Genomic DNA, 14,076 nt, shown 5'->3' with positions numbered 1-14,076 from the left:
ACATTTCTGAATGGTTAGTTGATGAATTTATGTAGCTTATGTGTAGTTATCTTCTAGTCATTGATTAGCATATTCTGTCATGATAATCTATAAATCGCGTTTCCGGGGGCGGGGTTTATGTAAATTCTAGGGTTAGTGATGTCACTAACCCGGGAGGGGTTCTTTAAAAGAAAATATCTTCCTTTGCTTTAAACTTTGAGCATTGTAACTTGAGCAGATGTTATTTATGCCCAAACACAATAACTAAAGTTTAAAAAAGTGAAATCATAATCAACCACCCCTTTAAAACAAAAAGGAACTCCTGGGATAATATTTGCATGTAGAGACAAAATGCAGAATGCATTGTGTTGTGTATACACAACACACATATTTAGCTTTGTGAGAAGTACATTACTCTTGAAAGTTTGAGGTCAGTTAGATTTTTTTCTTTTAACAGAAATTACTACTTCAGCAAGTATGCTTTAAACTGATCAAAAGTGACAAGGTTGTTACAAATATTTATGTTACAAAAGTTATATCTGTATTGTCTTGTATTGTGTTATAAGCTAACAGTATTTACAGCATGACAGCTTTGTAGATGTGTCAGTATTTGAGAGTACGACTGTAACATACTATAAAATATTAATCTTTTCTTTGCACCAGAGGCAGAAAGAACCCAGTGTTTAAACAAAGTGTCTGCTGTTTTACAAGTGTGAGGTATGGACAATACAAACAAACAAAAAAGATGTTCAGGGTGTTCTGGGATATTAGATTGCATGTCTGTCTATGCAGGTCTTAATGTACTCTTAAAAGAATAGCTCCCCCATAAAATCAATATTATGTCATCATTTACTCACTCTTGTATTCCTCCAAACCCATATGACTTACTTTGTTCCATAGTGTAGATGCATTGTGGTTAGTATTTTGACTCCGCACCATAGCTTGATAATATTAAATACGCATGTTGGACATTAAATGAGCAGCTATAACCTTGAATTTTAAATCAGATTTTGTGAATTCCCATGTTTACGGTAAGTAGAAATGTGTGTGAAATGGACATTGGACAGCACAATGCAACAAATGACCCATTTAACGAACCCCTTTCAAGGACCAGAAAGCTCAATTAGGATTTCATTTGTAGTGTAATTAGCTGTCATTTTTCCGTTATTAGTTCCAAGGACGGGATGTAATTAGGGGGCAGGGGACTTCTCAAATTCTAGGAAATCAGGCTTAACGTATTTTAGATTCAGTAAGTGTGGCTGATTGTATTCCTTGTATTCCCTCAGGAAACTCCACTGCACGCGTAACTACATCCACATGCACCTGTTCGTGTCCTTCATTTTGAAAGCCGTTGCTGTCTTCGTCAAAGATGCGGTGCTGTATGATGTTGTTCAAGAGTCTGACAACTGCTCCACTGGCTCTGTAAGTTCATTATCGCACAGTCTGTTTATTTATTTTCAAATGGATCCCTCAGCAGTCTGTAATAGTTTCTATTAGCAAACTGTGTGAGATCCACAAGCAGCAAACCAAGTATTCATCTAGCATTGTTAGTAATCAGAGTAAATATAGTCTATCCCAGCTGATCACGTTTACATTTTTTTATACTCACGGGTCTCGTGGTGTGTTAACTGAAGTGTCTTGGGCCTCTCGACTGTTATGTCTGCTACTAAACATCCGTGGGCATAACTTCACACTCGCTGCTGAATTTATTGCTGTTGGTGACCTCTGTTTGAACCAGCTTGCCAAAATGCTTGTTCCAGTCATTCTGGATGGCGTGTACTCCCACTGTTATTGTTGTAGCCCCTCAAGCCAATTCAATTTCACAGATTTTCCTTTTTAAAACTGCAAAATCGCAAGATGTGATGTGAAGTTTGGGTGATTTTTTACACTGACACCTTAGGCTATTTCTTGTGTGCTAGTTTTACACTACTGTGCTGACAAGCCTATGTTAACTGGTTTGCTAGTGTCCAACTAAGCTTCTTGTCTAGTTTAACCAGTAACATTTCCAGAAACTCCACCAGGACCAAAGCTAGTTGACTAACCTCACCAGCTAGGTTTTGCTTAAACCAACAACCAACAGAAATTTGCGAAAACAGATAAAAGAGGAGCAGTGACAAAATTAAAACTAAAAAAACAGGTAAAAGAACAGTAACAAAATTAAAATTAGATCATCCAAGTAAAATAGCAAACCTAGTAAAAGTAGTAAAAAGCAGGTAAAAGAGTGACAGTGACTAAATTAAAATTAGACCATGCGAGTAAAACATCAAAATTATTAATATTAGTATAAAGCAAGTAAAAGAGTGTCAAAATTAAAATTAGACCATGCCAGTAAAAATTGTAAAAAGCAGGTAAAAGAGTGTCCGTGACCAAATTAAAATTAGACCATGCCAGTAAAAATTGTAAAAAGCAGGTAAAAGAGTGTCCGTGACCAAATTAAAATTGGACCATGCAAGGAAAACAGCAAAAGTATTTTTTTTTTAAAGCAGGGAAAATAGTGACAGTGACAAAATTAAAATTAGACCATGCAAGTAAAACAGCAAACCAAGTAAAAGTAGTAAAAAGCAGGTAAAAGAGTGACAGTGACTAAATTAAAATTAGACCATGCAAGTAAAACAGCAAAATTATTAAAGGTGCCCTAGAATGTTTTTTTTTTATTATTTTATAATGTTTCCTGGGTTACCCTTATAATGTTAGTATGTTTTTTAGATAAAAAATAATCATAATTTAGAAATAAATGGCATTTTTCCTAGCCTGCTTTTAGCCTCTGATTTGAACACTCTGTTTGAAGGGGCGTGTCTGCTGTGGGATTCAGTGTAACCGCGGCCACTGCTGTGATTGGCTGACATGCTTGCATATGAAATAGCTAAGCATTACATGTGAAACTCTCTCCCGAATACTTTTACTACTGCTATTATACGTTTTTACTATAACAGCTATCGAGATTAACGAATCGTGAGATGTTTTTAAAGTATTTAGATCTATTCCCATCACATAAAATGTTGCCGTGATGAGCATTGAGCAGATGACAGTGTGTTGATCGCGAGAATGAAGATCTTATCATTGCAAAGCAGTTTCTGCACTCTCTCTGCTTTCACCAATGCAAACACGATGATGTAAATACAGTAAGAGCTTCGTTGTGCAGTGTAACGTGCGTCATTGATTTCATAACGAGTTTGGCAAGTGTCCAGATAAACTCGCGCTGTGTGGAAAGATTGTTCTTTGATCGCTTTCTGTATATAATTTGTTCACAATTTAAATACGATTATTTTCATCCTACTAAAAGAAACGATGTGAAGCTGATATTTTAGTCACTGGCTTGACTTACTGATGCATAAACAGTATTGAACGATTTTGAGAGAAAGATTACCTGTCTGAACTTGAACAATTACACATCAGAAAGTGTAGCTTGGTAGCTCGATCCGAGGCCAGCTCTGTCGGTGAAATGTTTGGAAATTTCCAGAGAAAATAAAATTAACCCGTTGTTTCTTCAGAGGCTCAGATGAAGGAACTAAAAAATACTTTTGTGTTCATGTGTACATCCACACTGAGCAACTGCCATGCTTCGGCTGCGCAGTTCCGCCTGGCATTGAGGGCTGGCATTATGCAAATATTTGGAGGCGTACATATTAATGATCCCGACTATTGCGTCACAGTCGGTATAGTGTGGAGAACCGACCGTTTTTCAGGGGTGTTTTTCATAAACGTGAATTAAATGAGAACGCGAAAACAGTCCAGTTTGAGATTCACTCTATGTCATGTCCATGCACTGAACTCTTGTTATTTGACTATACCAAGGTAAATTCAATTTTGAATTATAGGTCACCTTTAATACTAGTATAAAGCAAGTAAAAGAGTGACAGTGACAAAAATGAAAATTGGACCATGCAAGGAAAACAGCAAAAGTAGTAAAGAAAAAAAGCAAGTAAAAGAGTGTCAAAATTAAAATTAGACCATGCCAGTAAAAATTGTATAAAGCAGGTAAAAGAGTCTCCGTGACCAAATTAAAATTGGATCATGCAAGGAAAACAGCAAAAGTATTTTTTAAAAAAGCAGGGAAAATAGTGACAGTGACAAAATTTAAATTAGACCATGCAAGTAAAACAGTAAAACTGGTCAAAAAAAAGTTGCCTGTTTCCACCTAGACCTGCACCAGACCAGCCTAAACCAATCTGGAGCAATTCATGCTGGTTTTAGCTGTTTAGTTGAATCTTCTAATAAAATGAGTTGAATCAGTTTCACAATATTTAGCATTGTCGTGGCAATCATTATTGCCTTTCTGCTAGTAATAGTGAAGGACGTTTTCTGAGATGACTCAGCTGTTGAGTTGACTATTGATTGAACTTGACAAAGGAGCATAAACCTCTCAATGAAAACGTGGCTCCTTATCACATTTGCTTCTAAAGTGAAGTGTCCTGCTGTAACACGTGTCCAGTTTTCAGATCTGGTGTCTGCAGTTTGAGCAGAAATTTACAATAGATCAAGACCGTTTGTAAAATCCTCAGAGGTTTAATACTCTTTCAAACTGAGCATTTGACTCCTCAGATTTTTAAGGCAAGTGGATTTTAAATGCAACTTCCAGAAATAGAATTTGCATCTTTAAAAAAATACTTTTTACGATGATTGTAAGTAAAAAAAAAAGATCTGAAATGGTCTGAAACAATGTGGCAGAAAGAATGCACATGTTCAAAATGTCGCTCTTTTCACAGGTTGCTCCAGGCTTATATGACTTTTTTTCTGTGGAACAGAATGTCAAATGAAAATGTCTATGATAACTATTTCTACCTCAGAATTTACAACAAAAAAAGTCAAGTCTACCATATTAGTATTTTAGGGCCAAAAAAAATTGACATAAATTGGAAAAGCCACAGTTTGCATCTGTATCCACGAAAATTCATAGTGATCACTGGCTTTCATCTCTCTCTTTTAAAGACTTTCTGCACACAAAATATAACTAATCTACTGTGGAATCAGTGAATATTCACAGCTAGGTTATGTGTCAAGCTGCCTTATTAACGTTATTCTCACCTTTAAATAACAGTAGGCCCATGGGGAATGGCAGAATGACTGATTGCCAGAAAACAGTGTTATGAAAACTATTAGTTGCAGTGGTTTTATGCATGATACATAATACATGCATTATAAAAGGCAGTTGAGAGGTTCAGCTCAGCAGAAGGTGTTTGTTAGCCATTTGTGTGGTTGAGCCTGCGGCGAAAGCTTTCTATCTATTTCAGGGAGCGCGTGCCCTGAGCAAGAGGTTGCGGCTCTCAGAGTAATTTGGGATGATTTGTGTGCATTAGAACTATGAGCTGGATCCATTCATCCTGCGCTGCCTCATTTTGCAAGCCCAAAAGGAGAAAGCATCATTCAGAGCCTTCTGCTGTCTAAACTGTCGATTGCTTCATCCACCCAATTCTTTTCTTCTGCCTGTAAGGCATGCACTCTCATTTTGAGAGTGTTGCAGAGGAAACAGAGTTTAAAATGTGTGAATCTTTCTATGATCTCAGATCACAGAGCTCAAAGATGTATTTTTAGAAAGACTTGAGAGTTTTATTGTTATGTATAATACTACATATTTTCAAAATCAAGTAGGTAGGTGTCTGAACCAGACCTGTCAATCTTTTGGACCTATTTTATTTTTGGTGATATAAAACAATGTTTCCAAAATGAAAGTATGTATTCTTGTGATGTCAAAGTAACATCATTACTTCAGTATTCAGTGTCACATGATCTTTCAGAAATCATTCTAATATGTTAATTTGGTGCTTAAAGTCCCCATGAATTCAAAATTGACCATACTTACTTTGTTTGTCTAAATTGATCGTTTTGTGGTGAACAGTTCATCCATGCAAGTCAATCCACACAAAAACAATTTTTTGGCTTCGTAATCTTTAATCAAAATCTGGAATTTCCCCACCCCTCTGCATTGGAGGACCTTTCCTGATGACGTAGGTTTGACGGTTTGGGTGTCTGCTTAACATCCGTAACCACGCCCCTCCAACTGACAGTAGACAGGCTGAATGACAACACCTACTTTTCTAGATCCAATCAGGTGCTAGTTGGAAAAAAAGCCACGCCCACTATTTTGCGTCATTTAGTATTCCGTTTCTCTCGAAAATACGTCACAACACTGGAGAAAAGTCGTTTGCAACTTCCGGTTCACGGGGACTTTAAGAAACATTTCTTATTATTATTATCAATGTTAAAAACAGTTTTGTTGCTTAATATTTTTGTGGAAACCGTGATACTTTTTTTTCAGGATTCTTTGATCAATAAAGATGAAAAGAACAGCATTTATTTGAAATAGATATCTTTTGTAGCATTATAAATGACTTTACTGTCACTTTTGATCAATTTAATTCGTCGTTGCTGAATAAAAGTAATTTTGTCTTAAAAAAAAAGAACATCTTACCTCAGACATTTGAACAATAGTGTATGTACATTGCAAGGAAAGAGAAATTAGTTAAAAGAAATTGCTTACTTTTAAATTCTTTCTTTCACTCCTTTTCGACTCCAATTTGAAACTCACCTGAACTAACCATCTTGCACATCCTTAGTTTATTGTAGTTTCATTGATATGAACATCACAGTTCATTCTGTAACGTGACATGGGTGCCACCATGTTTGTTTGCCCCGCAGTTCAAAGAGTTCTGTCAGTCGGATTTACAGCATGAAAATTCATCAGTTTCTCCCAAAATACATGTAAGAAAGTGGCTGGTGAACTGGGAAAAGAATAGAGTAAACTTAGTACTTACACTATGTGTATCTGATATGAATAACACACGTCGGCAAATTATATTTGAATAGATTGTTATTGCTGCTTCCATAGACATCAGTGTACATTTTACAAACTCCAAATGTATTGTTTTACTAGTGATTACTTACACCCTCCTGATTATTTAAATGTCTGAAACCTAAATTAACATTACGTGTTTGAAAACACTGCAAATAGTTGATATATGACAAGTGCTGAGCTCGTCCATCTCTGGGTTATGTGACGTCACTGTTCATTCTAAATCCCATATGTGGGGCCGTACTCTCAGGGGCACAGAAATAATAATCCCATATATGGGACCGTACCACTCAAAAGGTTAACCCCCGCCCTTGTTACCTGATTATTGGTTTATTTGCCCCACCTGCTCTCCCTCATTACCCTCCTCGTTTCCTCTCCTATTTATTCTCCTTGGCTGCATCCGAAATCACATTCTTCCCTACTATACAGTAGGCAAAAAACAGTTTGTGACAAAAAATGCACAAAGTACCCAGATGACCTACTTTCGGCGAGATTCTGAAGTGTGCATACGATGGCAGTGAAGCGACGCTGATAGGTCACTTGATAATGACAACATGGCGAATGTACTACGTCCAGATTACATTCATACTACATACATTCATACTATATAGAACATACTTTTTTAGCGGTCGTCAAGTAATTACGTATTCAAAATAAGTACCTACTCGAGAGAGTATGCGATTTCGGATGCACCCATTGTGTTTGCAGTCCTGAGCCAGTTCATTGTCAATTATCAAAGCATTCATGTCGTGTCCTGCTCTCTGCCTTCATCCTTCTGCTCTGTCCTGCTGGTTTTGTTTTTATTGAAGACTCAGAAGTTAGGAGTCCTTATTAATTCATTCTGCTCTTGAGCATGAGGACATGGCATTTTCAGCATGATGCTGTATCTTTGCTCTTTTCTTTTTGCCTTCAACCACTCACACCCTCCTGTCTGATTTCATTCCATTGTGTTTGTCTCACAGTTATTTGTTTATAGTCTTCCTGCAGTCTGCCTGCCATGTCTCGCTGTCCTCATGCAACACACTCCTCTCTACCTCCCACCGGTTCTGCCCAAACAGAACCACTGCTTTCATGTTTCATGCCTGTTAGCAGCGCTTACATTTCTCTGGAAGTGAGAGGAACTCAAATAAGGGGAGCCCTATCTAGGAAATACATGACATAAATAATTATCTACATCGAATTAGGGTTTTTGAGAAATTACAAATGTATATATTTTTTCCCCTGTGCAAATTTTTACTAACTTATCAAAAACCATTAACTTCCTTTACTTTGACCTTCTTAAATGTGCATTTTTAGAAATGTTACCACTTACATGCTTCAACCATGTAATGTTTAACTCTGTAAACAGTCAGAAATTGTCTATTAAAATGTCCTTTTTACATACTGTATAGCAAATAATAAACCAACAATCAAATCAATGCTTTAGCTACAATCCTAAAAATAGAGGTTCTTTATTGACATCTGTGGTTCCATGAAGAACCTTTAACATCCACTGAACCTTTCCATTCCACAAAAGCTTTTTTATAGTGAAGAAAGGTTAAAAAAAGGTTAGATTTTTAAAATGTTCTTCAGACACACACACACACACACACACAAAAAGGTTATTTTAATTCCTGTTCAATGAGGGGTTCTTTGGGGAACCAAAAATGTTTTGTTTTTTTTCTGTGGCAACGCTACGAAAAAACCCTTTTGGATCCTTTTTTTAAAGAGCGTATCTGCTTTGTTTCAATTTAATTTAATTTGCCAGTAAAGTTTATCACTCAATGGTACTTTATGTGTAATTTGGAAGCTATTGAATGAAGAGTGGATTTCTTTATAACGAGATATCTGAAATGATCATGGTGACATATGCATATTCAGTAGTTGCACTGCAGCACGGACGTTTTACAAATTGTTTTTATCATCGTGGTAAATATCAGGGTGCACCTAAAAGATGAGCACTCGAGGGTGTGAATGACTTCTTCAAAGCCATTTTCATTTTTTTGGTCTGATTTTCAGGTTGGCTGCAAAGCTGTGATTGTCTTTTTCCAGTATTGCATTATGGCAAGCTTCTTCTGGCTCCTAGTGGAAGGTCTGTATCTTCATGCTCTGTTGGCCGTCTCCTTCTTCTCAGAGAGGAAGTACTTCTGGTGGTACATTCTGATTGGTTGGGGTAGGTGTCATAATATTTATGTGCATCTTTATTAACCTTTTTACTCACCCTTTTGTTAACCTTTGACATACTGATTATGTCAGTAAGCCATATAAAGCAACTGACTGAATTTACACTCTATTTTATCTCGCTGCAGGAGGCCCAGCGGTTTTTATCATGGCTTGGAGCTTTGCCAAGGCTTACTTCAAAGATGTGGGGTAAGATAAACACATCAGTCAAAGGCTTAAATGATTTTATGTAAAAATGCAAGCAGAAATGTGTACATGACATTTGTATGCCGTTTTTTTTTTTTTTTTTTTTAGATGCTGGGACATAATCGAAAATTCCGACCCATTCTGGTGGATTATCAAAACCCCCATATTAGCTTCAATTCTGGTGAGATGCCCTTTCAATAAATATATTATATAAAAATTCATTAGTGTTTTGCAATTTTTATATATTTTAAACATTAGTTATTTCTAGATTGCTTTCTCTTTTGCATATTTGTACTTTTTAAATGCTTTTATTTTTATATTTCCCCCCATATTTTTCATTCTATTTAGTATTATATATATTTTAGAGTGTTCTTTTTAATTTATTTTTAATCTTTAATGCTTTTATATTTTTTAATTTATATTTATATATTTTTAGTATATTTTCATTCTTTTTGTAGTTTTAATGCTTTCTCTTTTTTATTGTTTTATTTTTAATGCTTTTATTTTTATATTTTTAAATTATTTAAATAATCTTTTAATATTTTTTCATTCTTTAGAATTTTGTGTATATTTTGTAAGTTTTCTCTTTCTCCTAAAAGAAAAGGCATCTTTTCGTGATCTTTATTAGGGCCCTACAAATCCATGGGTCAATCTGGCTCCACATAATTAATATAATTTCCAGTGTAATAATTATTGAAAGCTCTCAGATAACAAAAAATATTAGATAGATACACATACATCTGTAAGCAAGCTTCTAATAATTATTGTGAAAACTTCATGGCAGTCAATCTCTCATGGGTTTTACTTTGTGTTCTGGCTTTTTTTCAGTTTTCCTGTTTATAACCTTACAATATAATGATTTGCTTTAGTGCTGAGTGTTAAGATTTAAGTAACACAAAACCTGTTGTCCTATGTGCCAGGCAATGTTTCCCTCCAGGGATTTACATTATACATGAAATATCAATAAGGGCTGAAAGGTGTGAAAAACGCTCTTAAAAGCCCTTCTTGGCTTTTCATCTTGGAAAGAGAGAAGCGCTTGAGAGAGAGAGAGAGATCTGTCAATCGAATCGAATGTTTATGGCGATTTATTTATACTGTCTGGGATTTGCTATTTTAGGCTGGAAAACTGAGGCACTTCTTGTCTTCCTCCACTCAGACATGCCTATTGCACAGTTATTGCTTCTTTTTGCTAGTCAGAAAGCAAAAAGTCTTAATACAGGCCATCTTGTCTACTTAGAGTTAATGTTATCTGTCTCGCTGCCATCTTAAGGAGGTAGTTTTGTTCTGTACCTTTGCTAATAGACTTGGTTCCCTGCTTTCTTCGAGACAGTAATAATAAACACTGTGCTTCGGGACCATTGACTTTATGACCCCTCAGTGGTTTAGGTAATCTTTGCTGAATCATGACATGAAGCAAAATAACGACATCCACTATTTTGTTACTTTGTTTTTCCACCAACAACAGATGAACTTTATCCTGTTCATTTGTATCATCCGGATACTGCGGCAGAAGATCAACTGTCCTGACATTGGGAGAAATGAATCAAACCAATATTCGTAAGTATTTTGGACTCCATTCAAACAGGTTTTTGCTTTAAAATAAGATTCATTCTGTCCTTTGTTCTCTTTAATCTCCTCACCCTTCTGAGAAGACCAGCTTGAAATTCAAAAGGGTAAAAAGGGATAGTTCACACAAAATGAAAATTCTGTCGTCATTTACTCACCCTCACATCATTCCAAACCCATTTGACTTACTTTCTTCCGTGAGACTTTGAGACATCTTGAAAAAATGTGAATAAGATTCGAGAACTGCAGCAAAGGTGAAAAATGAATAGCGACTTAAATTTCAGCCTTTTCCTCACAGGTATAGTATGACTTTGGAATATAGCAAATGACTACTTTTACTTTGTTTATGGTGTTTATGCATTTTGGATTTTTGGGTAAACTATCCCTTTAAATGCTGGCCAAGATTGGTTAAAGTGGATAAGTGCTGGTCTAGCTTTTAGACCAGCCTGAGGCTGACCAGCAAGACCATCACAAAACAAAAGCCAATTGGCCACAAGAGTCTTGTTGGTTAAGATAGTTATGGGGACATCAGCATCTAAAGCACAACTTCTGCTGTAGATCAGCTATTCTGGTCTTTTCGGACGGGTGAGGATGGGAGGTACATGAGAAGCATTTTAGTTTATGTAATTTTAACACAGGCATAAAATATGGGGATATTTTAGCTGGTCTCTCCAGCAGCGAGTGAGAACCGACTGCACTGCAATCTCATCATCTAAAATGTCAGTGGCTCTCTCCGCCATTGTTCGGATGATTTAATGTCCTTTGTCCTTGAGTAACTCTGCACTGTGCAGTTCGTACAAAACAAGACGCGGTTCTTAAGCACCTGCAATTTTCTACCCAGCATCACTAATGTTGTTATTCCAGTAATATGCTTTTGGATATAACCTGGTAATAATATCATTCTCAGACCCGTGCTGAGTGCAGGTTATGAATGACAACAAAGTGTCGCATAATGCTTTTTGTTATGTTTCTCCCCCCCCCCCCTTTTTTTCTATAGGAGGCTGGCAAAATCCACACTTTTGTTGATTCCACTCTTTGGGATAAACTTCATCATATTCGCTTTCATTCCAGAGAACATAAAAACTGAACTAAGGCTTGTGTTTGACCTCATTCTTGGGTCATTTCAGGTATGTCTGAGGATTTAATCACTCACACTATCTTTGAAAAAAAGAAAAGAAAAAAAAAGTAGAGCCCAAATATCAATATATAGTCCCAAGTGACAGGAAATGCTCTCAGGCTAATGGTAGGACTGTTGTTCAAATGGCAGAATAGTTTAATGATGTCTGGTAGAACTGCTCAGGGGTCCTCAAACAGTCTCCAAAGAGCATCTCTGTCTCACACACTTTAGCTATTGGCTGTTGTTTTTTTAATGGCATAATTGGGTGTTTGGCTTTTTTAGCCTGTGGATGTTTAGAAAATAAACTCTCATAAAAACACTTATCACACTCTCGTTAATTTATTCATTTTAATTTAAGATCATGGACATTTCCTCCACATCTCAAATGATGTATTGTTTAATGGTATTCTGCGTTGAAAATTATGGTGGAGAAAAATAACCATTTTTATTCACTAAGTATTATATATATATATACAGCTCTGGAAAAAAGTAAGAGACCACTGCAAAATTATCAGTTTCTCTGGTTTTACTATCTATAGGTATGTGTTTGGGTAAAATTAACATTTTTGTTTTATTCTATAAACTACTGACAATATTTCTCCCAAATTCCAAATAAAAATATTGTCATTTAGAGCATTTATTTGCAGGAAACGACAACTTGTCAAAATAACAAAAAAGATGTCGTGTTGTCAGATCTCAAATAATGGAAAGTAAATACCATTATTAACACAATACTAATGTTTTAACTTAGGAAGAGTTCAGAAATAAATATTTGGTGGAATAACCCTGATTTTCAATCACAGCTTTCATGCGTCTTGGCATGCTCTCCACCAGTCTTTCACGTTGATGTTGGGTGACTTTATGCCACTCCTGGTGCAAAAATTCAAGCAGCTCGGCTTTGTTTGATGGCTTGTGACCATCCATCTTCCTCTTGATCACATTCCAGAGGTTTTCAATGGGGTTGTGACGGAGTGGCTCCGTCACTGAGTGCAGGCCACACACACATACACGCACACAGATACACACATATGCACATACTCACTCCCCGGTCCCTTCCAGCCTTAATTAAGCCGGTCATAAACCTCGCGGTTAAACCTCAGGTCTGGAGATTGAGCTGGCCATGACAGAGTCTTGATCTGGTTGTCCTCCATCCACACCTTGATTGACCTGGATGTGGGGCATGGAGCATTGTCCTGCTGGAAAATATTGTCAGAGCAGAAGGAAGCAAGTGTTCTTCCAGGACAACCTTGTACTTGGCTTGATTCATGCGTCCTTCACAAAGACAAATCTGCCCGATTGCAGCCTTGCTGAAGCACCCCAGGATCATCAATTTTCAGCTTTGTCCAACACCTGGTCGTCTAATGGTTAGACGGAGACCTGGAGAGGCCTACAAGCCACGGTGTCTCACACCCACTGTGAAATTGGGTGGAGGATCGGTGATGATCCTGGGGTGCTTCAGCAAGGCTGGAATCAGGGAGATTTGTCTTTGTGAAGGACGCATGAATCAAGCCACGTACAAGGTTGTCCTGGAAGAACACTTGCTTCCTTCTGCTCTGACAATGTTTTCCAGCAGGACAATGCTCCATGCCCCACATCCAGGTCAATCAAGGTGTGGATGGAGGACCACCAGATCAAGACTCTGTCGTGGCCAGCCCAATCTCCAGACCTGAACCCCATTGAAAACCTCTGGAATGTGATCAAGAGGAAGATGGATGGTCACAAGCCATCAAACAAAGCCGAGCTGCTTGAATTTTTGCACCAGGAGTGGCATAAATTCACCCAACATCAACGTGAAAGACTGGTGGAGAGCATGCCAAGACGCATGAAAGCTGTGATTGAAAATCAGGGTTATTCCACCAAATATTTATTTCTGAACTCTTCCTAAGTTAAAACATTAGTATTGTGTTGTTTAAAAATTAATATGAACTTATTTACTTTCCATTATTTGAGGTCTGACAACACGGCATCTTTTTTGTTATTTTGACAAGTTGTCGTTTCCTGCAAATAAATGCTCTAAATGACAATATTTTTATTTGGAATTTGGGAGAAATGTTGTCAGTAGTTTATAGAATAAAACAAAAATGTTAATTTTACCCAAACACATATCTATAAATAGTAAAACCAGTGAAACTGATTATTTTGCAGTGGTCTCTAAATGTTTTCCAGAGCTGTATATATATATACATTCTCACGTATAATAAAATCTATATTTAAAAACAAATTTAAAATTGGGCAAAAACTAAACTAAAATAAAAAAATAAAAAATAAAAGGCATGGT

At 36.7% G+C, this 14,076-nt stretch overlaps 1 protein-coding gene across 1 annotated transcript in view; it reads left to right on the top strand.

Annotated features, from left to right (window-relative positions):
* vipr1b (vasoactive intestinal peptide receptor 1b) overlaps positions 1-14,076 on the top strand; it is a 93,059-nt gene that overhangs the window by 76,132 nt on the left and 2,851 nt on the right. Inside the window, exons 6-11 of the mRNA XM_056248877.1 lie at positions 1,266-1,401; positions 8,768-8,921; positions 9,058-9,118; positions 9,224-9,296; positions 10,581-10,672; positions 11,679-11,808. Coding sequence (XP_056104852.1) covers positions 1,266-1,401; positions 8,768-8,921; positions 9,058-9,118; positions 9,224-9,296; positions 10,581-10,672; positions 11,679-11,808 — 646 coding nt within the window. The remainder of the gene's footprint in view (positions 1-1,265; positions 1,402-8,767; positions 8,922-9,057; positions 9,119-9,223; positions 9,297-10,580; positions 10,673-11,678; positions 11,809-14,076) is intronic.

The sequence above is a fragment of the Rhinichthys klamathensis genome, unplaced genomic scaffold, assembly GCF_029890125.1.
Source record: "Rhinichthys klamathensis goyatoka isolate OS25496 unplaced genomic scaffold, OSU_Roscu_1.1 h1tg000059l_1, whole genome shotgun sequence".
Lineage (NCBI taxonomy): Eukaryota > Metazoa > Chordata > Actinopteri > Cypriniformes > Leuciscidae > Rhinichthys > Rhinichthys klamathensis.
Note: the sequence above shows the minus strand (reverse complement) of the source record. Positions and strands in the feature narration are given on the sequence as shown.